Genomic DNA, 24826 nt, shown 5'->3' with positions numbered 1-24826 from the left:
ATTATAAGTTAATGCACTTACATGGTATTTTACTACAGACACTCTACTGCAGCAATGTTCCCTTGGTTTGATGCCTGCTGAGTCACATAAACAAAACTACAAAAAAAGTATGAAGACCACAGGGTCAAGCATTCAAAACTTAAGACAACAAAGAACTAAGACTGCACATGCAACTTCAGTTCTTGCTTTTGATTTTTTTTCCACACAATGACACGCATTTTTCTAACAAAATTACGCAGTCCATGTCAGCACACACAGCCTAGAGCTCTCAAGGAACAGAACTCAGTTGAAGTGCTGAGGTATGTACTGCTTTGAGCATTATCTGATTGTACAAGGACACACGGCCTTCCAGTAGGCTCATATTCTGCTGTTTACTTTCCTCTTCAAACCTGAATTTTCTAACATCTTATCCTAACTTGGCTTCCCATGCTCCACAAGTTCTTCTGGAGTTCTTCCTTGGTACTCGCTTGTTCCTAGAAACATTTGTCACATAAGGGAGAGACAGATGCCTATTATTTTAAGAGAAGAAATGCTGAGGTGCAACTCAAGAGGCACTTGAAAATATTAGTTCTGGAAAGCTAGTTGAGAGTCATGGTGAGATGCCTTCAACGACCTCTATCAGGTAAAACTTCAAAAACCCAGCAAGTTCCCCTGCTGGAATAGTTTATTTAAAAAGCAGTGACATGTTATTTTCTTCCAGATAGTCTGGCGCTAACCTACCAAGATTACTAACTGCAATTCCCTTTCCATGTAAATATGGTGACAGTTAGTAATGGAGATCCGACAGCATCTGCTTTTTGCAACTAAGATAGGACTGCTGGATGGACCTTCATTGTGAGATACTGTGGATGCTGGAATTCTCTCCAAAATGACCTGTCTCACCTGTAAAGGCTCCCCCAGTTTCTTACCCCTGTTTCATTTTTTCTGGTACTACATTATGCAAGGCCGTCACTAGTTTATGATAACAACTCTGCTTGAAAAGCATACAATAAAATAAATTCTTTTTGTTCAATAATCTAATACATAAAAATTCAGGACAATACGTTGTTTTGCTCTGAATACTTTGTTCTGCTATATTTTTGCTGTGGAGAAACTAATGGCAGAAAAAAACGCCAACAAATCCCCCCAAACTATCCACAGGCAAGCAATCTAGAGGAAAAGAATAAGCTCCTCACTACTGGAAGAAAAAAATAAATGTGGTTGCAAAGTCAAGTTGTTTAGATCTAGAAGACTTACATAAAAGTACTGGCAGAAGCTGCTGACAGATAAAAGCCAAATATCTCCTTCATCTTTTGGGAATTATGGGAAACATTTGTAAGTACACAGTAAGTTAAAAATAATGAGTGTGTAGCAGTCACCCAGAAAAAAAATGCAAACAATGGTAACAGCAATCCAACATCAGAAGAATTTCTTTATTTTGGAAACTAATGTATTTCAAATCAAGCCCTCTTCCTCGTCTTTAAAAAAAGAAAATGAAAATGAAGAAATAACTTAGGGTTCTAGCTGTAGCAACAGAAATACAGCAATGCTGAAAGGCAATCTTGTAAGAAAATAAAACTGCATTAATCCTTCTAGACATGGGCTGATCTGACAGATACAGAATCAAGACTATTAGAAATTCCTGAACTGGATCTAAAGAGATAATCCCAACGTAGTCTTTAATTTTGGAGGAAGAAGGAAACTAATTTATAGTAAGATTTCTGGATCTGTATCATAGACATATTGAGATTTCTCTGCGTAGTAATGTTAGCATTGATTTCTTATTTCAATGCATTTCACATTATCAAGATGCTACACAAAGAGAGAATCACAGAATGTAAAGCATATGTACTTAATGCATGAACTTAAGGACCTCTCTTCTATAAACTGTACTTCACTGAGGAAGTAACTTTAATTTAGGTCTTAGCACTTAAAGTAGTGAATGAATATAATGGATGCCCACAAAGCAGTCAAGGTCTTAACTGGCAGGCTAACTGCAACAGGACAAAGATCACTCATGTACTGTCTAGCATGTTGTGTTGCAGAAATTCAAAGAGTGCAAATCTGTTTATAGGAAGTGTAAAAAAAGAATTGAAAATAACACAGAAGACCATTTAAGTGAAAAGCTAGCATGAAAAACTGGTTATACTTTCCCATCACTGCCTGCAAGCCAGTGAAATCAGGATAAGGAGGTGTGGGACAGGATTTTATTCTGCATTGGGAGTATTCATTTGCAAAGAGATTTAAAAGCAAGAGGTGAAGCCTCTCATTTAGAAAACCCAACCATAATTCTAAGCACTTCAACTCGGACAAATCCTTTGGCAACCTGCTCAGAGTGAGAACTCAGCAGAGGAGGTTGAAATAATTGGAAAAAAAAAAAAAAAAAAAGGTCTTGGAAACCCTAAACTGGAGAGGGGTTGTGCAAACTGAAAAATAACATACACAACTCTTCCAGTGAAGAAGCCAGGGAAGCAAAATCTTTTTTCATGTCCTGTCAAAAGGCTCAAGAGGAGAGCAAGAAGCATCCTGACCTCCTGCTTCACTTCCTTGCCTCCGGCACTAGACAAACTGCCCTATGCTGGCCTACCTCAGCACAAGTGAACGTGCTGTGGACATTCTTTGACTTGCCTTAGAAAATTCATGGTAAGCAGCATTAATGCTCAATTTGGCTACCCCTGAAGTTAGAAGAGTACTGACTGTATAAACGAGCATGACAAGAAATACTCGTTTGTTGAATATTTAAATGTTTTGAATACACAGAGCTTCCACAGGTCATATACAGAAAAAAAATCCAAAACCATTTTTCCACTATCCTGTTCCTGCCAAAAAACGTAAGCTAGTCTTCTAAGTCATCCATATCTGAAAACATAATGCAACTATCTATCTATAATCTATCCCTATGAGTAGGTAGGTAAAATCTGAGCTTAAAGCTACAATCACTTAGTTGTTTCAGAATATTGATTATAGAATGCAATAAAAGAGTAAAAATACACCCCTGACCTGCACAAGATGTGACCAAACCTGTGAAAAGGTCTTCCAGCTATGACTCACTAAGAAACGGGTGGAAGTTTCTAAGGCTGAAAGGATGCTGGCTAGTAGTAAGTGTTCTCCAACATCATCCAGTAAGATCTGGGAATTGGCTGCTATTCTGTCAAAAGGCCAGGAATATATCCTAGTTGTTTTCCTGCTATACTATTGTAGCGACAAAAAAACCAAAAAAAACAAAAACTGAAACCGAGAGAGAGAGAAAAAGGGAAGTGCTACATGTCTGTGTTACTGTGCTCCAGAAGAATCCCTTGGTTCTTTGCCAAAGGAAAGAATCAGGATTACCTTTATTTGATCCTACCAGAAGACAACACCTTTCTCTCATTTCATTTTACCTTTTAGGAGGAAATTATTTATATATTTGTTTAATTCTCAGCCCTGCCAAGACAGGAAAGAATGTCTCACTTGATTCCCTGATGAAGAATTTGTCCAAACAAACAGTTCCCTGTGGAGAACAGAAGGTAGAGGAATGCACTAAAACCGACCTGATTTTTTTAAAAGAGGTTTAAGACTCCCTATTTTAAGGGTAGTCAACATGAATAGGCTGCTACATCAGAACAAGCATCTGTCTACCTATCTTTCCTTCTAATTTTACCCTTTCAAACTTGTGCATGGAGCTGGAATTAATTAGCTCAGCTGTGGCATCTTCAAAGAACTCTAGTGACAACTCTATGTTTTACAACATAGAACACCTCAAAAATGGTAGATGGTGCAGACACCTGCTGCAACTCACTTAAGACTTTGTTACACTACCACCAGCTACGTTATTCTTAAAGGACTCAGAATTACTAAACGTGAGCCTGTCACCACCCAAAGGGCTCCACTGTTTCATGGTAAATCTGCCACTAATGGTGTCTTTCAGAGAGAAAAGTATGAGCAACCATCCAAATCTAGATCTTGCTTTAAGGGAAACATTTTTGGTTGGTTTTCAGTTCTTATATAGTGCATTTCTTGATTTCTCAGAAAAGCCGACCCTTCTACTTCTCTTTTTTTTTTTTTTTTTTTTTTTTGCATTTCTCTACATCAGTCAGCTTGCCACATTTCAGTCCTTGCTCTCAAACTAAGAAGTCTTGGGAGACACAGTTAAGCGGCTAATAACATTCATTTTAGTAACATTTTAAATTTAAGTCAGGTAAACATGCATAGATTGAAAATTTCTGACAAGCTGCAAACAGGTGATCAAATCATACTTAACATGACACAAAAGTCTATATTTTCCAGAACATTAAATTCATATTGAAGTGAGAGAACTTCATGCACTTATTTCTGCATGGCTATCAACTTGAGTCCAATAGAACAAACTGGAAGCACATTTAAGTTCACTTCTCTTGCTGGCTTTATAGCTTCCCTGCACTTTCTGCACATTACACATTCTCTCTCTTCATCTCTCAGTATTTGGTCTCTTTCTCCTTCAGGCATTCTGTAATCCTGCCAGCCAAAAAGCTTTGCTTTTAATAAGTGTATCTGCTAACTTAAACACGAATCTCCTACGGCAATCAAATAATGAAATGTACTTGTATGTACTTGCACGTAATCTGTCAAATGCCTCTCTAGCCCATTACAAATGATTTTTGCAATTTGGGGTTTTTATAGGGGCAGGCATTTATACATTCTTGGTTTTCAAAGATCAAACGCCATGGTTCCTCAGAGTCCTGTGTCTTCTTTGTAGATACAAACCCAGTGACCCTTCACTTTCCATATCAGTATCTGGAAGACCCAAAATATGAAAAACCTAAAAACACAAAAGTTGTGCAGACAGCTTCACATGGAGTAAGCATATCCCTCAATTTTTCCAACTTGGTATTGAGGTATGGTGCAAGACAGCACAGGTTCCTCCATGCCACAACACTCTTCACATGTTTCTAGTGTGTCTGGGAAGCTAATGAATAACCATTCCAGGTGTTCAGATTATTTTTCGTACCTCTCCCATCACCACACTGAAAAGCTGCCTTGATTTCCACTTTCTAACCAGAATTTTCCAAAAGAGAAATCTGATATTGGATGCCAGCAACAGAGTTATCCAGGAAAAAAAAAACCAACTTTGTCACACTGGGATGAAGTTGCTCATCACTTGATTAAACAAGTGATTGATTAATGTATTTTATAGCATGGCAGACTAAAGATGGTAGCAAATGCACCTTTCAGGTAAGCAAGTTTCAAGTTATTGATTGGTATTAGAAAACAGAAATCAAACTTTAATGACTGCAATTTATAATGTAGGAATTTGTGAAAATTCCTACTTTGTGAATCACAACCATTATACAGTGAAAAAAATGCAAAACTTCCAGAGATGCACCATAAAAACCTAAAGCAAAGTATACATCGAACATGTGTGTCCTTGAAATGCATACTTCTATTGCTGTGCTTTACAGATACAACAAAGTACTTAGAACTTGAATCTCTGATTCCTCAGAATCAGGAAACAAGTGAGATGGTGTTATGTCACATCTACTGAATACGTGCATTTACATTCTAGTAACTCTTTTGCTTTTGATGCTTATATTTGAACTCCAGCTGGTGAAGCTGGATGAGGTACACAGAGGCATGCCAGGAAAATTTTTCTGCAAGGAACTGTCTTGGACATCCAGTACTCAGTAATTGAAACCAACCACGGAGTGAGCAGATGGTACTTGCTCCTTGTGACGAACCTAATGTGTGTCAAACCTAATGCAGTTCTGGTTCCTTTTTAGTTATCTCAATGAACAAATAAGCACTGAAGTTAAGAAGTCTTTAAATTAATAGTTCTGTCCTCAGATTCAGTTTTTTGAAGAGTTCTTTCATACGATCTCCCTATTACAAAGAGATTAACCTTAAAATATCTTAAAACATTAGTGGTTTTTAAATGCCCTTTTGGTCTCCCTCATTCCCCATAGGAATCATGCCATCACCTTTGCTCATAACAGTATCCTGAAGATTACTTAATATCTGTGATATTAAGGTTATCAAGCTGTTATCAGCCACATCACTGGAAAGAGCAGAAGAATCAAAGAAAAAAACCCTTTCCAGAGAGCAGCTTGGAGGCTGTGAAGAAAAGATGGCTTAAGATCACTAAACAGGAATGAAGGCATTCTCATGCAGTGAAGATCTCTACAATGAAAAAAGCAAGGATCAGCAGGAAAAGTAATCAAGAACTATGTAATTAAAAACTATATCAGATGGCATACATGACAAGAAGGTGTAATTACATGTACAAACACAGTTTTAGATTCATGGTTTTGCAATCTTAACATGTTCTACTATGATGTCTATTTCACTGTATCACTGCACATGCATCAAGGTAGTAAACTCTACTTACCATAAATGTAATGATTTGTTACAATAATGGAATATACAATTCAAACTGTCACCATAGAATTTCCTCAATTATAAGGAACTCTCATTACAGTCACACTAGTTATCAAAACAAGCAGCTCTAAGCAAGAAAACCTGCCTTGTCAAATGTTGCGGTTTGGCCCAAGCTAGAAAAATACCATGACAGTCTCTTGCTTGGTGCCCCTTATTCACCCTCACCCTTGTTGGGATGGTGGAGGCCCCAGTGAAATGGGAGTAAAAAGATAAGCAAGGTTGTTGTGGATTGAGACAAGGGCAGGGAGGGCTCACTGCCAATTACGGTTCCAGGCAAAACAGTACTCGACTTAGAGAGGAAAGTAGGAAAGTTTATTCTACAAGAAATAGAATGGAATAAAAGCAAAAAGGGAGTAGGGTGATTGAGAAAATTACAACCAGCACTTTAAGATGTCCCTTCCCCATCCCTCCTTTCTTCCTAGGCCCAGCTCACTGCTCCCGATATCTCTACCTCCTCCCTGCTCAACGGTTCAGGGGGGCAGGGAATGGGAGATGTGGTCAGTCTCTCACTGATGGGCTCTGCCACTTCTCTCTTCTTAGATGAGGATGACTCCTCAAATTCTTCCCCTGCTCCAACACGGGGTCCCTCCCCCAGGACACAGTCCTTAATGAACTTCTCTGGTGTGGGTTCTTCCAAGCAGCTGCGGCTTCTGCCAATACAGGGTCCCTCACACAGGATGGAGTCCTTAGGGAATATCTCTGGTGTGGGTTCTTCACCACGGTTGCAGTGTCTGCAGATATTGGGTCCCCTCCACAGGACATGGCCTCCTCTGGCCATAGTGATACAGGATCCCTCCCACGGGATATGGCCTCCTCTGGCCATAGTTTTAATGAAGTGAATCACTGCCCCTGGCTCAGGATTCTTAGCTAAAAGAGTCTCCGCCCCTGATTTGGGGTTTCTAGCAAAATGAGTCTCTACTGCTGATGTGGGGTCTTTAAAGAAATACAAACAATTCTCAGCTTCACCAGTCCTCTCCGTAAAATGCAGGGGAGTCTCTGCTCCAGCACACCTCTCCCTCTCTTTCCTCACTGACCCTGGAGTACATATGGTTGTTTCTCCCACTCTTCCTACTCCTTCCACCACCACCAGCCAGAGAAGAACAGATAGAAGAAGGAGGAAACAGGAAGAAGCCTCCTCTTCCAGCTACCTCTTAAAAAGTGATCGTGGAGGTGCCCAATTGGCTCAGCCCCAGAAGTGTGTCTGGCTCAGAGTTGGGGAGAGTTTCAAGCCACTACATACAGGAGCCATTTTTACAGCCCCTTCCCCCTTACCAGAAAAGGCTGTCATGTCAAACCATGACACCAAAGTATCGAGAAGCATGAAGCATGAAGTAGTGAAGACTGAGTACAGTGGAAGAAAATAACCTCCATACTGTCATCATCAAATAAAATTAAATATGTGCATGTCCCCAGAATGAAGACATTTTACTACTAATTTTGTAACTTTTATTACATAATGGACATACAAGTGGCTAAAAAGTTAAGTCTTCTACCTTAAATATGTATTAAGGGAAAAGGTTTAGACTAATTAGGAACACCTCTTGAATCTAGAGGTTTAAATCCATAAGTTTGAGCTTGACATAGGAATTACTGAGTGAAATTTCATTATGCATTAGCCTAGGACCTCAGAAGAGATGATCGTTTAACAGTGTTTCCCTTCCATGTCTTTGAAATCCATGAAAAGACAGTCAGACATTGTTGTTCTTTATGTCAGCGTTTATGACAAAGGATTTCATACACATTCATACTGCATACAGTCTGGTACCTTGGAATCTATTCAGAACACAGATAGCATTTGTGCTTTAAACCCTAAAGACACTAAGAATTTTGCCTGAGAGAAGTAACGGTAAGAATTCTCTCTGCAAGGTTTGTTCCAGTGCTGATAAACCTTGACTATAGGTCTGATTCTCTTCCTTCTGAAGTCAAAGTTAGTTTTGGCACCAATTTCAGAGAAATTAGACAAGAGAAAGTAGAACAAAGCCCCTTGCTTCTTGTACGAACAAGTCCTTCGAGTAAATGAAAAAAAAAGCCAACCATGTGTAATATTTTCAAGAATGTCAGTACTTTCAAATAATCTTATTTTTAGTGTGCATCCAGAGGGATTCTGAACAAAGTATTTTAACACTCTGTTTAGAACAGGGCAGCTCACAACCATGTACCATCTAAACTACCAAACAATTTACCACAGTATTTGATAGACTAGCTATTTAGACCAAACAGGACAATGAAAAGCAGAAAAAAAAACCCAAACCAAACCATTCTTATCTTATTGGTGTGTTCTTACTGTATCATAATAAAACTCTACATGTTTGTCTTAGAGGAAACATCTGGAGAAAAAGTGTAACAGTTGGTAACTGTCTTCCCCTTTTTTTTGCTAAATTATTTATTAAATTCTTTATTCAGCTTAAAGTCCCCCATCTTAAATCACTGGGGAAGGCATCCATGACCTACTCTCCTTTCCAGAGCAAGTTTTAATATCAAGGATATAAGATACTTTCAACCAGCACTGTAAGAGTAGTCTAAAAGTAATGATTAGTACTACACACAGCTGACAAGCACCAAATGCTCCTCTGGCAGTCAGAATTACCTAAAAAGCCACAAGGGAGCTCAAAAGAAGTGAGACTTCATGCCAGTTGCTCTGCAATAACGAGTGATTTAATACAATCCCTTCAAAGTGTCCTGATAATAATGGGACTGTGAAAATCCATCATTTCATACAGGAGGGTGCAGCTTAGACTACCAGAAAGGTTTTGGAGTTGTTAGAATTAAGCTTGACCCAAAAGGAAGTCAGAAAAATATAAAAGTGGTGGTAAACGCACACTAATCTTTCAACCAACAGTAATAAATATAGCAATGAATTAAAAACATTCATCCTTCTACACCCTTGAAGACCCCTTACTGAGTGAAGAGGTCCTTTATTTCCAGGTATTTGAGATAAAGTTTTTTCTAAATGCTGTTTTGAATACATGTTCCTAAATACTTTTTCTATTGGCCAGGTCAGACTGCAAGGACCACTAAAAAGCCCCTTTATTCTCAGAATTGGTTTGCCCTGGAACAAAAACCCTCCCTAAATCTTTCTCTTCCTAACAAAACTGCTTATGTAGACTAATGACTAACTACACTATTCTGGTTTCAGAACAATGGAGCAGATTTGGATTGGCAAGAATATATTCTAATTACACTCAAACATCTGTAAAGATTTGACTCCAAAGTACCCAAAATAACGTGCTTCAAAAATGTTGAGGGATGACATTTCTTGATGTTTCTCTCAAGAGAATGGCTATACTGCAAACAATTCAGTAAATACAAAGAATGAAAGGCCATATTACAGTAAGAGGCACAAAGCCTGGTCAGCTAAGAGCATCCTGTTTCAGATAAGCTCTCAAAGGGCATCAACCCCTCACAGAAGACCTGTGCATCGATGGAGATGGGAATATCGTGGGGGCAGATCATACCTTGCTGCACCCCACAGTGGCCTGGAGCCTCACTGCCCTTTGCAGACCATGGCAGAGCAGATGCCCTTCAAGTATGTGCTCATCAACTATAAGGAAAGTGGGAAATCAGGGAGGGCTTTGTTGCTCCTCACCTGTGCCAAGCAGCTGTGTCTCAGCAAGGAGACAATGTAAGTTCATAAACATAACAGACATTTTCCCATCTCCATCCAAGCACAAAACATGAAAAATGTTGAGTTAGCGACAGAGGATTGGAATGTGTGGTCACAGGACTGAACAACATGTGCAAGTAGCAAAAGGACTGCAAATCTTTGCCCTTAATCTTTGCCCACAGCTGTGCAGCCTTATCTACCACTGCACATCATTAGTGGTTTCTTTCATTAATTCACTAATTGATGTGCTTTGATCTACCTCCAGTCAAAAACAGCTAAGGAAGAGGGCTTGGAAATTAAAAGGTAACCTTACAGACTAAGAAGCCTTCCCTTTGAGACAGACTGCTGGAGGAGGCGTAACATGCTTTGAAACATGGCTCTTCAGCATCTGACACCATTTAAAGGCTTCCTCACCAAGAATTGTCCTTCATGCTTATCTGCTACCTATCAGTCTTGTCCAAGCGTAATGAAGAGATCTGTGAAGAAACTGGTGACAGCACTAAAGTTTTCTTTCCTAACCTCGACAAATAACTTCCACTGTTATATCTACAAACAAGACACACAAAACTGGTGCAGCCATGCCTCCTAGGAGTTGCATTCCCTCCTCAGACTACAACTTTCATGTTGCAATACTGTCCCTTCCTTCCCAGCTGGTGAGGAGGAGGACACAGCACAGAAGTGCTCACACACACACATCCAACAAAAGAGCAAGGAAAGACCTTGAATTGCACCAATTGGATATGTTCAAGTGAAACAGTTTGAGTTTTGGACAGTATCTTTACATTTTCAAGTGTATATGTTTTTAAAAAGGATGTCTCAAAGCTGTAAAGGAAAGCAGAGTTAAGCTTGTATGGTTTTCCAACATACAGAAACTCAATTTAAAAAAAGGCAAAGAAATCACTGAGAAAAAAACTGCTTCATCTAGGAATTGCCTATTTACTGAAAAATACAACAGCTGCTCAAGAGCTTCTCAAAGCTGAGTGGACCAGAAGTACTTGTTCTTTCTGAACCAGGTCTGCCTTCTGCATCCTGAACACCGAGTGCTGTACCACCACAGATAGGAACTGCCACATTCCAATTTGCCAAGGGTAGATCTCACTTCTTACTTTCAACATCCACAATCTCTAGAGAAGAAACCACCTCAGATATTAATCTCTCTGAGACATTCCAACACATCAAATGATGTCAAGTGTGTACGAACAGATTCAGTGGATTATACAAGCAAAATGTCTGACAGAAGTCTTAAAGAGATCTCTTTCATCATTCATGCAACAGTTTACAAATGAGTTTTGAAGTAAAAGATAGTCCTAATAGGTATTTTTCAAGTGCAGAAGCTATACTCAATTACATCTTTCACAAGCTCAGGGCACTAGTATATTTTTGAAACTTTGTCCCAAGGATTTTGATTATAGATCAGCTGTCAGCTTGAACAGCAATGCTGTCTTAGATGCAAACTCATTTATACAGTGGATGAATTTGTGAAAATAAATTTTTTTTTTGTGTGCTATTCTTGTAGACTACTGCATACCGCCTTTGTAAAAGGCTGAATAAAAAGCAGTCAAGTTAGTAGAAAAAGTTAGACATGCTAAAACTTTACTAAAAGACTTCAGATAATGTCCAAAGATGCACACAAAACAAGATCTCTTGCATTAATGAAACCATAAAACAGAACTGCATTTTAGACACATATTTTGCTGCAAACATGAACAAAAGTTAGCAAGTATTAACCACAGTTATTACTTTTTTTTAAAGCAAAAAATCCCCCTTTAAATTCTACCAAGGACCTGGACTCTCACCAGATTACTCTCATGACTTAAAATCCTTCTCCATTTAAAATAAATATTTCTTTAAAATCTTGTAATTCCCCTTGTCATTCTTAGCTCTGAAAATAAAGCAGTTCTTTCTATTCCAGCCTTCAGATTGATTTCATGGATGTTCATCACGGAACGTGGCTTTGGGACCAGATGCAGATGTGAAAGAGTGCAGAGCCAGCTGCGGTTACAACACCTGTGCTCTTTCACACAAGAAAATCTGGATGCATATATGGCATCACAAAACTATTTAAATGGGCATGGTCAATTGCTGTGTGCAGAATGATCCATTCTTGGCAAACATTTAGCACCATGTGTTGCTGAAATTCACAAACTGATGTTACCACATGCAAGTCTAAGTTAGAATTATTCACTAACCAGTGGGGTTTTTTCCAGACATTCCTGGATCACAGCTACAGGAACAGATCGAGATGATTCTAAGGGAGAGAAGCACGCTACTTCACCTTTGCCTTGTTTTATATCTGCCCCAGGAGGATTCATGTCATCAGAAGGTATTAACAGAATGAATCAGTACTATAGAAGGCTAAAGAAAGGTAAGCAACATCACTCAACATGATGCTGCTGTTTTAAATACAGAAAAGTATATTAAAATTGGTGATACAAAACAGACAAATGTTTTTTATACCTTCAAAACAGGAATGTCTTATTCTTTCAGTTTCTTAAAGAAACACATATTACAAAGACAGTATTTTTAGACTAACTGATACAGCTGGGTGGAAAAAAAAGAGATATATATTCCCAGAAATAACAATTGAGCAATTCAAATATTATTTTCAAAAGCTCCCTCTCACTTTTGTTCCTATCCCACGACTATTAAAACACAACATGGAAGATGCTAGTTTTGAAACTCCTGCCTTCCTACTCTACCAGCAGGTGGGGCCACACATCAACCATCCACTTGACCAGGTCTGCTGTAGCGACTTGTGCTTGCAAGCACATTCCTGTTCTCTCTGCACTACTTACAAAGAATTTTTTAGTTAATATCCTGATTTTATCCCTGAAAAAAAAAAAGTTCCCTGCTCCACTGCAGTGCAGCTTGAATTTTTTTAATTAGTAATAAACAAATGGCAAGAACTTAGTTTCCAGATGCATGAGATCATCTGGCAGCTAGAAATTTGCCTTGCACATACCCCCAAAAAAACGTGACCACAAGCAGCTGACAAGGCTCTCTGGTACGAACCTGCCTCACTTCTCAGTGCAAGTCAAAAGCAACGAACCTAAGTTCATGACTGCTAGGCAATTCTGACAACTGCAGCTGGACAAAGCCTCAAACCAGGCTTCTTAGAATGAACCAAGGGCTCTGTTTTCAACTGCAAATACATTTACCAAAGGAAATAGTGACTCATCACCTTACTCCATAATTTCCTTTTTCCATTTGCCTAAATCAGGAGTGACAACGATGGTTTTCTTCCCAAGGAAGGCTCCACAGTCATTGCCATCCACTCGCTCTTATGTCTCCTAATTTACAAATGTCAATAATTTTCAGAAACTCAGTCATTCTCTGGCTTTGTGGCAAAATCAAGGAAATAAATCCCACAGCATATTCAGTTCAAGCATGCACAAATGGTTTTATGCTCTCTATCAGTTTGGATCTTTGTCAGACATTGCATAACATGGTCTCAGAAAGGAAAGTGCTCCCAAATGTTCCATGTCATTATCTTTGTTTAAAAAAGAAAAAAAAAGGCATAAAGAAAGGGGTTTTTTTATTTAGGAAAAAACCCCGCACTAACCAAAACACCAATGTTACAGCTTCATCACAAGAAGGAAGAATCTATTTTTAGATTCTAAACCAGCTGAAATGGTATGAAGGATCAAAATTCACAACCCTTTTAAGTTACACAGGAAGCTGCAGGAAGCTCCAAAGCATCAAGACACATAAATTAAGTTCTGGTCCACCCTTCTGCAATCTGACCTTCATTTCAAAGAATGAATTCAGCATTCCAAGTTAAATTTGAAAGTATTTCTGTTGATCAATCAAAGCTTTATGCGGCAAAGTCTGCTTCAGACCAGTCTTCACAAATCAGGTAGCCAAACAACCAGAATTAGTGTGAACTAACTCTAAACATACACAGCTCTATCTGATGAGCTCAATCAGTTCACAAAACTCAGCTGGACCCAGTGCAGCTTATGCATTTTTCACTTTCAAAGAGAGGCTGGGTGCGACATGGCTATGCCAGAGGAACCAGACCTACACAGCTCCAAATAAAAAAAGGGAAAGCATTTCAAGACAAAAAAATAATTAATATAAAATCTTTACTGCTTCATATAAACTTCAGATGTCACATGGAGGTCATAAAGATGACCCTGTGCTGAGTCTCCACTGTTGCAAGTACTTTCATCCCTCCAGCAGCAGCCAGTCACTCTTGCCTGGTGGCAAGAAACATGCAGGCTGGCCCAATGAGAGCCTCACACTAGTAACAGGAATTAAATCTTCACTTGCATCAGGCCCAAAACCAAAAGCTGATAGAGGGTTCCTGGGGATATTGTGTCCCCTCTTATTTTCCTATCTTTTCAGATACAATGAAAAAAAGAAAAAGAAAGCCCCACAAACTCAGACTAAACCTACTTCTTTACTGACAGAGGTAAGGGGAAGACAGGTAAAAGGCAACAGCCCTAAAATTTCAGTCAAGGAGTCCCAGAACTAGTCTTGACCAATGGTTCTAGAAACTTGAATGAGTCATGGATAAAATAGAAGTGTGGAGAAAGACTTGACCTTACCACTGTTTTAATAGGATTTATAAATAGACTTTATTTATAAGGTAAGATTCTGATTGCATAAGATACTGCCTCTACGAGCAACTCTGCCTACATCACTAGCCTCACTGACTGCAAATTCTGTTCAAATGTCTGTGATTGTTTGTGTATAGGTATCACAGCATTGTGCCTATATAGTGCAGATTTGATCTAATTCAAACCAATCTGGACATTAATTCCAAATAAATATGTATTAAAATAGTACTGAAATAATTATAAGCGTTTTGTTAAAAAAGAATTCTGTGTATGTCTTAAAAAAGAACTCTTGTGATTACATACATTCTTTAAAATCTCTGATTAAGTTTCCGATCTTCTTACTAAACATATACACAACAGAGGTACCTACAGAATTGACTCTCCACAGAATGAAAAATGTATATGTATCACAAATCACGGAATCTCAGAATAGTTTGTGTTGGAGAGGACCAACCCGTCTGCTATGGGCAGGGTCCTCAAAGCCCCATCCACCCTGGCCTTGAACAGTTCCTGGGATGGGGCACTCACAGCTTCTCCAGGCAACCTGTTCCAGCGCCTCATCACCCTCACAGTGCAGAATTTCTGCCTTATGGGTAACCTGAATCTACTTCTCTTGCAGCTTAGGGCCATTATCTCTTCTCCTATCACTACATGCCCTTATAAAAATAACTTAAGTACACTTAGAAAGTCTGCTTCCAGTTCCCCATTTATTTGTCATTTTGATTCACAGTAGTTTCAAATTGTCAAGTACCAAAAATGTAAATTTGACTGTATTTGGTCAATATTGTATTAATGCGGAGTGTGTAACTAGCATTAATTTATCTGAAATGATCTGCCCATTATGTTGGCTGCTGAACAGTATTAACTGTGCTATTCCCTACACCAAACCGTATAGTGTCACCTAAAAGTCAAATGTACGTAGCTACATTATTCTTTATCTGAACTGTATTTCCACCTGCACAGTGATAACCACAGTTATCACTTTTACACCATTGTGCTAACTTAAAAATGTCACCTACATTTTGATTTTTGTAATACTTTCAGTGCAACATTTCCCAAATTTGTTTCTAAGATTTGAAGTGCTCTCTGCATTAGTTCGCGTAAAAAAATCTGTAAAGACACCACTTTTTTCCCTGATGTCTTTTAAAAGTAATTAAGCCTAACTCTTGAGATACTTGGGGTTCAAATTTCAGCATTTGGCCTAATTCTGTTAAGAAAGGTCTAATCCCTGATCCTAATACATTTCTGAAGGTGCACTGTCCTTTACAGGAAGCTTTAAATCTTTAATTCAAAAGGAGTTATGGGAATTTAGCCTTTTTTTTTTTTTTTTTTTTAATCAGAAAAGTACAAAGCTGGATTGCAAAGTGAATTCTTAAAAACATCTTTGGGCATGTATGGACTTGGAGATTAAGAATCTCAGTTAAATTAGCACATTTTCTTGTTTCAAATCCCCCACAGCTATTAAACACGTATATAAATAGAACTCTGTCTAGAGGCAATAAACTTCAGTTTAAGAGAGATCTAGTCACTAATGCTTGGGGCACTGTCTCATTCCAAGGAAGCAGAAAAGCTTGTATTTAAGCAGAGCCCCTCAAATCTGTAGCAGAGAGTAACTCCCAGCAGCCAAAACCTCCATCAATATCTTACAAATGCAGTGTTGGGGCAGGCTTGGAAGTGCAAGATTAAGACCAGAATTTCCCAGCATAGTGTTATGCCCAACCCACAGCATGGAACTGCGAGCAGGAGCATCAAGTACAGAAAACAAGGATGTTAAGGCGCTACTTTAAGGCAATAAATGCTGGGATGCCAGTTACTTCACCATTGCATGCACACATAAAGAATGAGATTTTCTTTCTGACCTCTGCCTCTCAAAACGACCGGTCAGCACTGAGGTATCTAACTAAACAGCTACGCTTATTCTGCAGTTACATATGATGGAGACAACCATCTTCACAGGTGGGTTAATAAAAAAAGTCAGTGTTATCTGAGCAGCACATATATGACATCAGCACACATAGCACAAGTGCAAGGAATGATCAAAAGTAACGTTTCCTTTCAAAACCAAATATCTCCTTTTCAGAATTAACCTAACCAGAAATCATGCAACTGTAATGATCAGAGGCCAAGAGTATGAAGAAATAGGGAGAATATAACCTTAAATGCCTCTAGTTTCCCGTCTGCCCGCACCTTCACTCAACCAGCAATGTACATCAAGGCATTAGACAAATACAAGTGGTTCTTGAGCGCTTAAGGACATCGCTATATAAAATGGTCCAGATTTATTCTTTATTAAGCCCCCACCAACCTAGGAATGCTTATGCCAGTTTTCCACTCAGTTGCTACATAAAATTTCCTATATTTCTGTTCTTATCTTTGTTGATTATCAGCACAGCTAAATATAAACTCCTCATACGCAAAGTTGGATGAAAGCTGATAAACCAATACTGCAACTTTGCAAATGATTCTGCAAACATGTCTGAGGCAGAGTCTGATGACACTATGCAGGACTATGGTGTCACTGTAAGAATCAGGATCACATACTAGAACTTGTATTTCCTACAGCTAGAAACACCAAGAATTTAGGAAGTATTAGATGCTGAAGTAACAGAAGCCATGTAAAGACCCATGTAAAATCTATCCTAAGATGGACTTAGCTTGTGGGTATGTAAACCCCAAATATGTGAATGTCAGTATGTAAAAGAGACAAACTACTTCAGGAAGGGGGCGGGGGGGGGGGTTAACCCTTAAGTTTTTCCAATTGAAAGAGAAAAGAATCTCTTAACAGAAGAGCTCTGATCAAATTCTGAGTTCTGTCCAATACACTATTGCAAATGTATGTTTGAAAGCAACTTATTTTTAAACAAAGGACATATTTCCCTTTGTTTTTGTGCTATTTTTCCTACTGCATCCCTTACCCCCCAAAAAAAGGGTTAAATCTGAACACCATCATTCCATTGCTCTTTTTCAAATACCTGCCCTTACCTTTAATGTCATAGGTAAACCTCCATGATAAAGTACATATTTTCTGCTTTCAGCAAGAGATTTATGATAAGAATATGCTGTTTATTTGTAATTCATGCTGATGGACTCACCAAGCAGTTTCTCCACAGTGAGTTTGATGAACCACAGAGGGAAACACTTCCACTTGCTTCTTAGAAACCTAAAACAAATGCTACTCTGCTCGCACTCCATTTAAGTCTTTACAGTTGTGAACTATAAGCATACTTTCCAACCTCTGAGATGTACCTCACAGTAAGTTATTGGTCTCTGTGGTGCCTGAGACAAAGCACATGAAGTTACAAAGTGCATGTGCTACATATTACAAAGTAGAAACAATTTTTAACTGACTGAAAGGAACCATGCACTAAAAAAGCTGACCAGCAGGTGCTATACACATAAAAGTACAGAAAGAAAAGTCTATGAAACAACAGTATCTAAGAAAAAAACAAAAAGGACATACATGTGTCTTCTGAGAATGGTACTGACCTTGCTGTTCACACTCTGCTTCAACTTTTGCAGGACTTGGTGCTACAGGAAGAGGCCGAGGAGGACGAGGCTTCGGAGTTGGGGGAGATATTTTTTTTCGTCCAATGTATTCTACATAAGTTCCTGGGAAATCCCCCCTCTCCCCTGTGGTTTCATTAAAGCCATTTAACCAACCAATCTCGTCAGGCTTTGATTCTTCCCCTTCACTGAATCCAAGTGCTAGTAAGGTACCTTTATTCACAGTTAATATATCTCCTGAGTGCAAGTCAATGTCTTCTTCTCGCTCTTTTTTGTAGTCATACAAAGCTCTGTATTGATATCCTTCAGCACTCATCTTTGCAAACGATCTAGCATTCAAAAGTGTTACTAAACAGTATTAAAATGCAATTGTCCAGTTATACTTCTATGTACAGAGAAGTTCAAGACAGATTAAATGGGATAATAGAAATGTCAACAGCAATGTCTAAGTAATAAAATCCACCAGAAAATCAAAAAGCACCAGGATTTGCCATTTCACTGCTGAAGTTTTTACTGATGTGTTTATTCTGAGTAAATGACTGTTGCAGAAGTATGTCTTCCACTTCTTCTATGTCTAGCAATATTCTTCCAATTAGTTCCTTTTCCAGGCTTGCTGGCACTTCTGGGTCTTCATACTCAAGTTCAGCTGATTCTTGTAGCTGGTCACACTTTCTCCAGATTACTTGCCACAGACTGCTCACATACCTTAAATATTTTGCCACCAAACTCTGCACACATGCTCCTCCTGGAAGGAGAAGAGAAAAATGGTGATATAATTTGAGATTCTCTTGTTGATTGTGAACTTGGCATTCCAGCTATGCCTTAAACTTTTTTCAACCCTGGCAGAGGTGGTGCTCCACAAAAGAACCCTAAAACCCAACAAACTAAAGTGACCTCACATAGAAATCTGTCAGCTAACACTTGCATTTTTAAAAAGGACAGAGGTCTAATTACTTGAACCAAATTTGCACTCCAGCAGTATGAGGCATGCTTCCTTCTCTGTGGCTTATAGCTGAAGTCTCAGTGAGAGGGCTAAGCCCTGAAGCTATTCCTCTAGCACAATATCTAACAGGGCAGTAAGATTTTACATCTTATCTCCCTGAAGACACATGGCCACAACCCTCCCCCACAAGAGTCTGCCAGGACGGAGGAGGAGCTCACTCTAATTGGTCCTGACACTCCCCACTGCCTACCGAATCTCCTGCTGTTTATGCAGAGGGTGATAATGGGCAACAGTCCCAGACCAAAGTTTATTTCCAAAAACTTATTAGAGGGAGGAGTCTTTTCATAAATTGCAAGAGAACCAAAATGCTTTTACTTGACAAGTGCCATATTTCTGTTTTCTTTAAAAAGAGGGGCTTCCCCACTCCCCCATCTTCTAGACTTTTTTTCCAGGTGTTTATGGTATAATACTAGAAAAGCAATTAGCAGCTGAAACAGGCACACCCAGACCACCTAAGCAGCACAAGCTGGAGGAAAGTATCAGGGTGTATGCTTAAATTACCCTAAAGACAAGAAAATACAGGCCTGAACATTTGACTCAAGGTTGCCCAACCATAAAGTAAAAAGGGAAAAATATGACTAAAAACAGTGACTTTATAAAACAGTAGCTTAAAACATATAGATCAGTGTAAGTTTTCTAAACATTATTTCAACTGTTACTCATTTTCATCTACTTAAAAAGACAAGCACAATTTTAAGTCACAGGGAATCAGAAAGCACTAACTACTTCAAGTTGCTTTGAAAGTCCTCTTTTGCAGCTGAATAAAAGACTTGAGAGGACTATGTAATGCCAGCACGTAAAACATCAACAGTGCACAGAAAGCCCTTTTAAAAAAAAAAAAAAAAAAAAACACTCTCTTTGACATTCTAAAGAGACATCAGCAGACAGGACTGGAACAGGGAACCTCTGAGAACTATTTTCCACACCATCTTCTCTAATGTCTTAATCATCATGTCCCTGGAACATGAGTAATGGACAAGCAAAAAAGTGTTAATAAGAATGTATATGGGCTTCCTTTGCCATAAACGCCCCTAATTTGTATGCAGCTTCTCTTTAGTCCATCAGGTCTAAATATAATTCCCTGCAGTTTATTGCACAACATCTCTTGTAACAGAACACAGCAAAAAATCTTGCAAGGTCTCAAAGAACTTCCTTATTATCCCCTACAACCAGTTTTTACTGAAGGAAAGAATTATCTGTGCCTGAATTAGACTCCACATTTAAAAAAGCCTACACACAAGCATTTAATAGCTTGCAAATCTATCCACGTGGATTAGGCACCTAGCTCTCATCAAAATTTTATGAGAAATTTCTGCAGTCGCTTCTGAGAAACCAAACTATGCTGCTCAGCTCACCTTACCAAACACCACAGACCTTGCCAGTCACATGAAGAGTTGCACTGATTTCTCATTTTGCCTCTTCTACCAGAGGAAAGCATACAGACAAGAACTAGAGAAAAAAAAAGCAGCAAAAGACTAAAGCATGGGTATCACTTAAATTGTACAGAAGCCTTTCCAAAAGCATGGGTTCCTCCCATTTCATACAAGGGAACAAAACGCATTTACACACCTCAGAACTGAGTGTTGGAGCTAATCTAAATGTTTCCAATCAAAACCAACTATGTACTGCAAAACCTTCTAGAAAATTACCAGTTAAACCGCATTAAATCTAAAAAAATATTTATTTTCTTTATAAGCAGGGCTCAATAAGCACTGATACAACTAATCATTTCACTCCTACTGCCTGTAGGCATTCTGGCAGTTAATAAAGTCAAGTCTTCTAAACACTACACAATTTAACTAACTTGACCCACTCTGCTGATCCTTTATTATTAAATGTATCACAGCAGCTTTAGGGCCAGATATTTAAAATGCTTGTGTCTCTTACATTTGGTCTGACAATACAGAACTAGAAATGTTAAAACAACATAAAAACTGCTTGTGATAGTTTTTAAAAAATATTTTAAAAACTCAAAATTTAAATCAGATGGGTCAAAAGGTAACATTTACTTGCACATTAGAACAACTCAGTGCAGTTAGGGTAGCAAAATTTCCCAAAATTCACTTTCCCTGGGGCTCAGAGCTGCAGCACCAGCTCATGCTCGCTCCTCAGCACCCTAATCTCCTGACAGATCTATGGTTCGTGTACCTGGAGACACTTCCAAAGGTGAGCCATGCTGAACTTTTTGGATCTCTGCCTTTTCTGTTCCCACTGTCAGGTCTGGGACAGTGAGATACTCGGACTCCAAGAACCTTTCAGACAGCCCAAATGCAGGGATAGACAAGAGTTCTCTGCAGCAGCCCAGGAACACTGTGGTGTCTCTGAAGAATTCTCTTTGACAGTTCTTTACTTACTGCTCTGTTAAGATCCCATATCAATACATTTCCTTTACCCCAAGTGAAGTTACATGGTCTTGGTACTCACACATTTTGACTCAAACTGACTCAAACTGTCTTAAAATAAGTAACACAGAGACCAAGTAGAGGGGAAAAAACCCAAACCAAACACTTCAGGCAAGACATATTGTTATATTTGAGATGATGTATTACTGGATCTCCATTTGGCTAATGGAATGGAAAAGGAGGAAAAAATATTGTAAAACAATCAAATACTCATTTGTTTTTTATTTACTGTCTAAGAGCTTGATCCCAACGAAGGAAAGATTCCTGAGCTCAGGCAGAATTCTAGTCTCTCAGAAAAATGGTTTAACATTGGACATTTCAACAACTACAAAATTTAAAGTTCAACAGAAAGATGAAAGAGATCCTTGCCAATTTGAGTGGACGTAAAGCTTCCCTTTCATTTCCCACTTTTCCTCCTATTAAAAATGATGTCTGGCTCCCCTTCCACTGGTACCCAAGCACTTCCTCCCACACTAGCCAGCATTCCTTTGGTGACTGAGAATAAAAACTTCTACCCCACAATTCTATGTTACTGCCAGCCCAACAAGGGGGGTGCACTGGTGTCATTGATTCAGCACCCCTATAGATGACAGCAAAGACTCTACACTTTTATGCGAAGACATTTAATAACCATATTTCCTTGTATTGCCATCTCTCTCTTACTTATTCCAAAGACATCTAGGGAAGTAGTGCCTAACACGAACGTCCACTGCAATTACGAGCTCTGTCAATAGCAGAGCTGCCTGACTGCACTTAGCCACTGAAACGCGGAGAGCTGTAGTGGAAGCAGGGAATCTGCCCGGAGCCTAACTCTTCTCCCCACTAGGTGTCCACACACCTGTAACTCCAACTGCTGCTGTCTCAGAAGTACGATGCTGCCGCTCTCCAAATGGAGATCCCCGAGATAAGTACCACACCAGGACTCTATTTTCAGCAAGAAAGCTAGGTCCACGATACATCACGATAAACGTGATGCATACTTGTAACACCTTTATATAGTCTTCGAAAGAGTGATTTCGAGCCCGTGGAGATTTTACCACCGAACAAGTTCAAATACATTCACGTGGAAGAAGTATACTAACTTCACTGTGGACACTGTAAAGCACGTCCCGTTCTGAGACATCCCCAAGACTCTATACTGGGTGCAAAGTTATGGAAGAAAGCAGGGTGGCATTAAGTCTTCAAATAAATCATTAAAATAATAATAGCGATTACAAATCCTAGGAAGGCAGAACAAACTGAGCTTCCATGTTGTTAAGAGGCCGGCAAGTTAACCCCTCTGGGAGTCCTCCACTGGTATGTACCTGGGCAGCAGTCCCCGCCGCAGAGCAGCCGTTATTCGGATTAGGGACTGCGACTCGGTCCCCGCGCTTCGGCCCCGCGCGAGAAGTCCTAGCCCCTACAACGCCGGAGCAGGGCTGCGCGGAAACGGCGCTTCCCGGTCCGCGGATGGCCACGGAGCCGCCGAGACCGCGCTCGGCAGAGCCCCGCGCACAGGCAGGCTCAACGCCGGTCAGCCCGCTCCCCGCCGGCGACGGCCGCCTCAACGCTTCCTATGGACTACCCTTCCGCCGCCCTAGGGACGCCAGCCGGGCGGGGGCACCAGTCCAGTTCCCCGCGCCGCACGGCTGGGTCGGGACTCCCGGGCAGCCGGCAGTCGCCGGACCTCGCCCCCGGTACGGCGCGCCGCTCGCCCTGCCCGTCCAGGAAGCGCCGAGACGGGCCGTTCCCGGCCGCGAGAGGAGAAGCTCCGTCACCCCCGGGGCTCGGCGCTGGCTGCAGCGGGCGGCCCGCCCGGGCCTGCCACGCCGAAAGGCTCGGCGGCGCCACGGCCAGCCCCGGACCGGGGAAAAAGTTGCACTGGGAGGCGGCGCTCCCGCCTGACCCGTCGCTCCGCAAGACCGGCCGATGCCCGGGTCCCGGTCGGCTGCAGGGCCCCTCATCGCCCCGGCCGTATTCCCCTGCGCCGGCGGCCGCTCCGCGGGGTAGCGCCAGGTGAGGCGGCCGCAGCAGCACTCGCTTTACCTCAGCAGCGCCGGCGCCGCCACCGTCTTCCTCCAGTCGCCGGGCAGCCGCCGCTGCGCTCTCCGCCGTGCGCCCGACCTACCGCGCACCCGAACCCCACTTCCCGCGGCAGCGCTCACCGCCTCAGTGCTTCAGCAGCGCCGTGCCCGCCGCCGGCGCTACCCTCGCCACGCCCCCCGGCGCGTCCGCCAATCCGCGCCGCCTCCATCCCCTCCCCGCCCCGCCCCGTCCACTGACTGACGGCGGTCCAGGGGCGCGCGCGCGCCCCGCCCCTCCCCGGCCGCGGGATCGCCAGAGGCCGGCCGGCGGGGCAGGCGACAGGCGGCTGGCGGCGGCGAGGGGAAGTCAGTGGCTGCGGCCGCGGCTCCCGTCTGCAGCCAGGGGGTCTAGCGGGATCGCCTCCCGGCGCGGCTCTCGACGGTGCCGACGAGACCGGTGCGCGCCCTCGGCCGCAGGAGCCCGGGCTAGGCCGGGAGGCGGCAGCGGGAGGAACATGTGCTTCTGCCAAGTTCCTCTTAGGAGATTTTTCTCTGTTTTTTTTCCCTCTCTTCCCCCTCCACCCCCCCATCCCCTTGCGTTTGGCGTAATGTGTCACTTTGGTGGAGTAAGCCCAGAACAAAACGGCCGGCTCCGCTCCCTGATACCTTGGCTGGCCCATAGGTGTCCGGCAGGGTCCTGGACAGGCCGCGGGGCACCAGCTCCGGGCCCGCGGCTGCAAGGCCAGCCCAGCGGTAGCCTGCCAGACGCGACGCGCTGCATGCCGCGGGCCTCGGCTCATGCCTGCTAGGCCCTGTGCCATCAGAAGCCTGTAGCCTGAGCTGCCTTGCAGCAGGCGTAGTCGAATGGGTGGAGATGGTAGCTGTCTGCAGCTGTGGAGATGGCCAGTTGATAACCTTTAATTAACTGTCACATAGTGCCCAAGTGTGTTAGGCTCTATGCAGCACAGAATAAAATGGCATATTCGCTGCCCCAAGGAGCACACAATCTCTAGTCGATCTGACGACACAAAGATGCGACATAATGCCACAAGGCTGCAGCAAGAGGGTTGTACTCCTGAGGTGTGTGCTGTGTTTGAACAGGTCTATGCTTATCTTTAGCTACTAAATAGATGTATCTATATTACCGTGACTCAGACATTTTAGGTGTCACTGTAATAGAGAAAGTGGTTTAAGCAAAGATAATCAGGGAATAAACACAAGGACAGATACGCAAGAAGCAAACTTAAGTGTTCATTGAGACCCATGCAGTGAATACAAGTGCCAAGGCAATCCAAAGCAGCCAAATGAGAGATACATAGAACATCAGAAGTTTTTGTCATGGACAAAGTGCAAGGACCAACCCTTGAAATACCCCATGA

General features: G+C 41.3%; 1 protein-coding gene across 2 annotated transcripts in view; it reads right to left on the bottom strand.

The window, feature by feature from the left end:
- PIK3R1 (phosphoinositide-3-kinase regulatory subunit 1) overlaps nucleotides 1-23609 on the bottom strand; it is a 60700-nt gene extending 37091 nt beyond the window's left edge. Inside the window, exons 1-2 of one of the 2 annotated variants that reach the window (XM_062017578.1) lie at nucleotides 23470-23609; nucleotides 18022-18784 (exon numbers count right to left, since the gene is read on the bottom strand). In XM_062017578.1, coding sequence (XP_061873562.1) covers nucleotides 18022-18355 — 334 coding nt within the window. In that variant the 5' untranslated portion in view covers nucleotides 18356-18784; nucleotides 23470-23609. Of the gene's footprint in view, nucleotides 1-18021; nucleotides 18785-18993; nucleotides 19119-23469 lie in introns of those variants that run through there. The other variant, XM_062017579.1, reaches the window with a different exon arrangement.
- Between the last annotated feature and the right edge of the window lie 1217 nt (nucleotides 23610-24826).

This window comes from Colius striatus, chromosome Z (assembly GCF_028858725.1).
Source record: "Colius striatus isolate bColStr4 chromosome Z, bColStr4.1.hap1, whole genome shotgun sequence".
Lineage (NCBI taxonomy): Eukaryota > Metazoa > Chordata > Aves > Coliiformes > Coliidae > Colius > Colius striatus.
The sequence above is the reverse complement of the archived record's forward strand: the minus strand, read 5'-3'. Positions and strand labels throughout refer to the sequence as shown.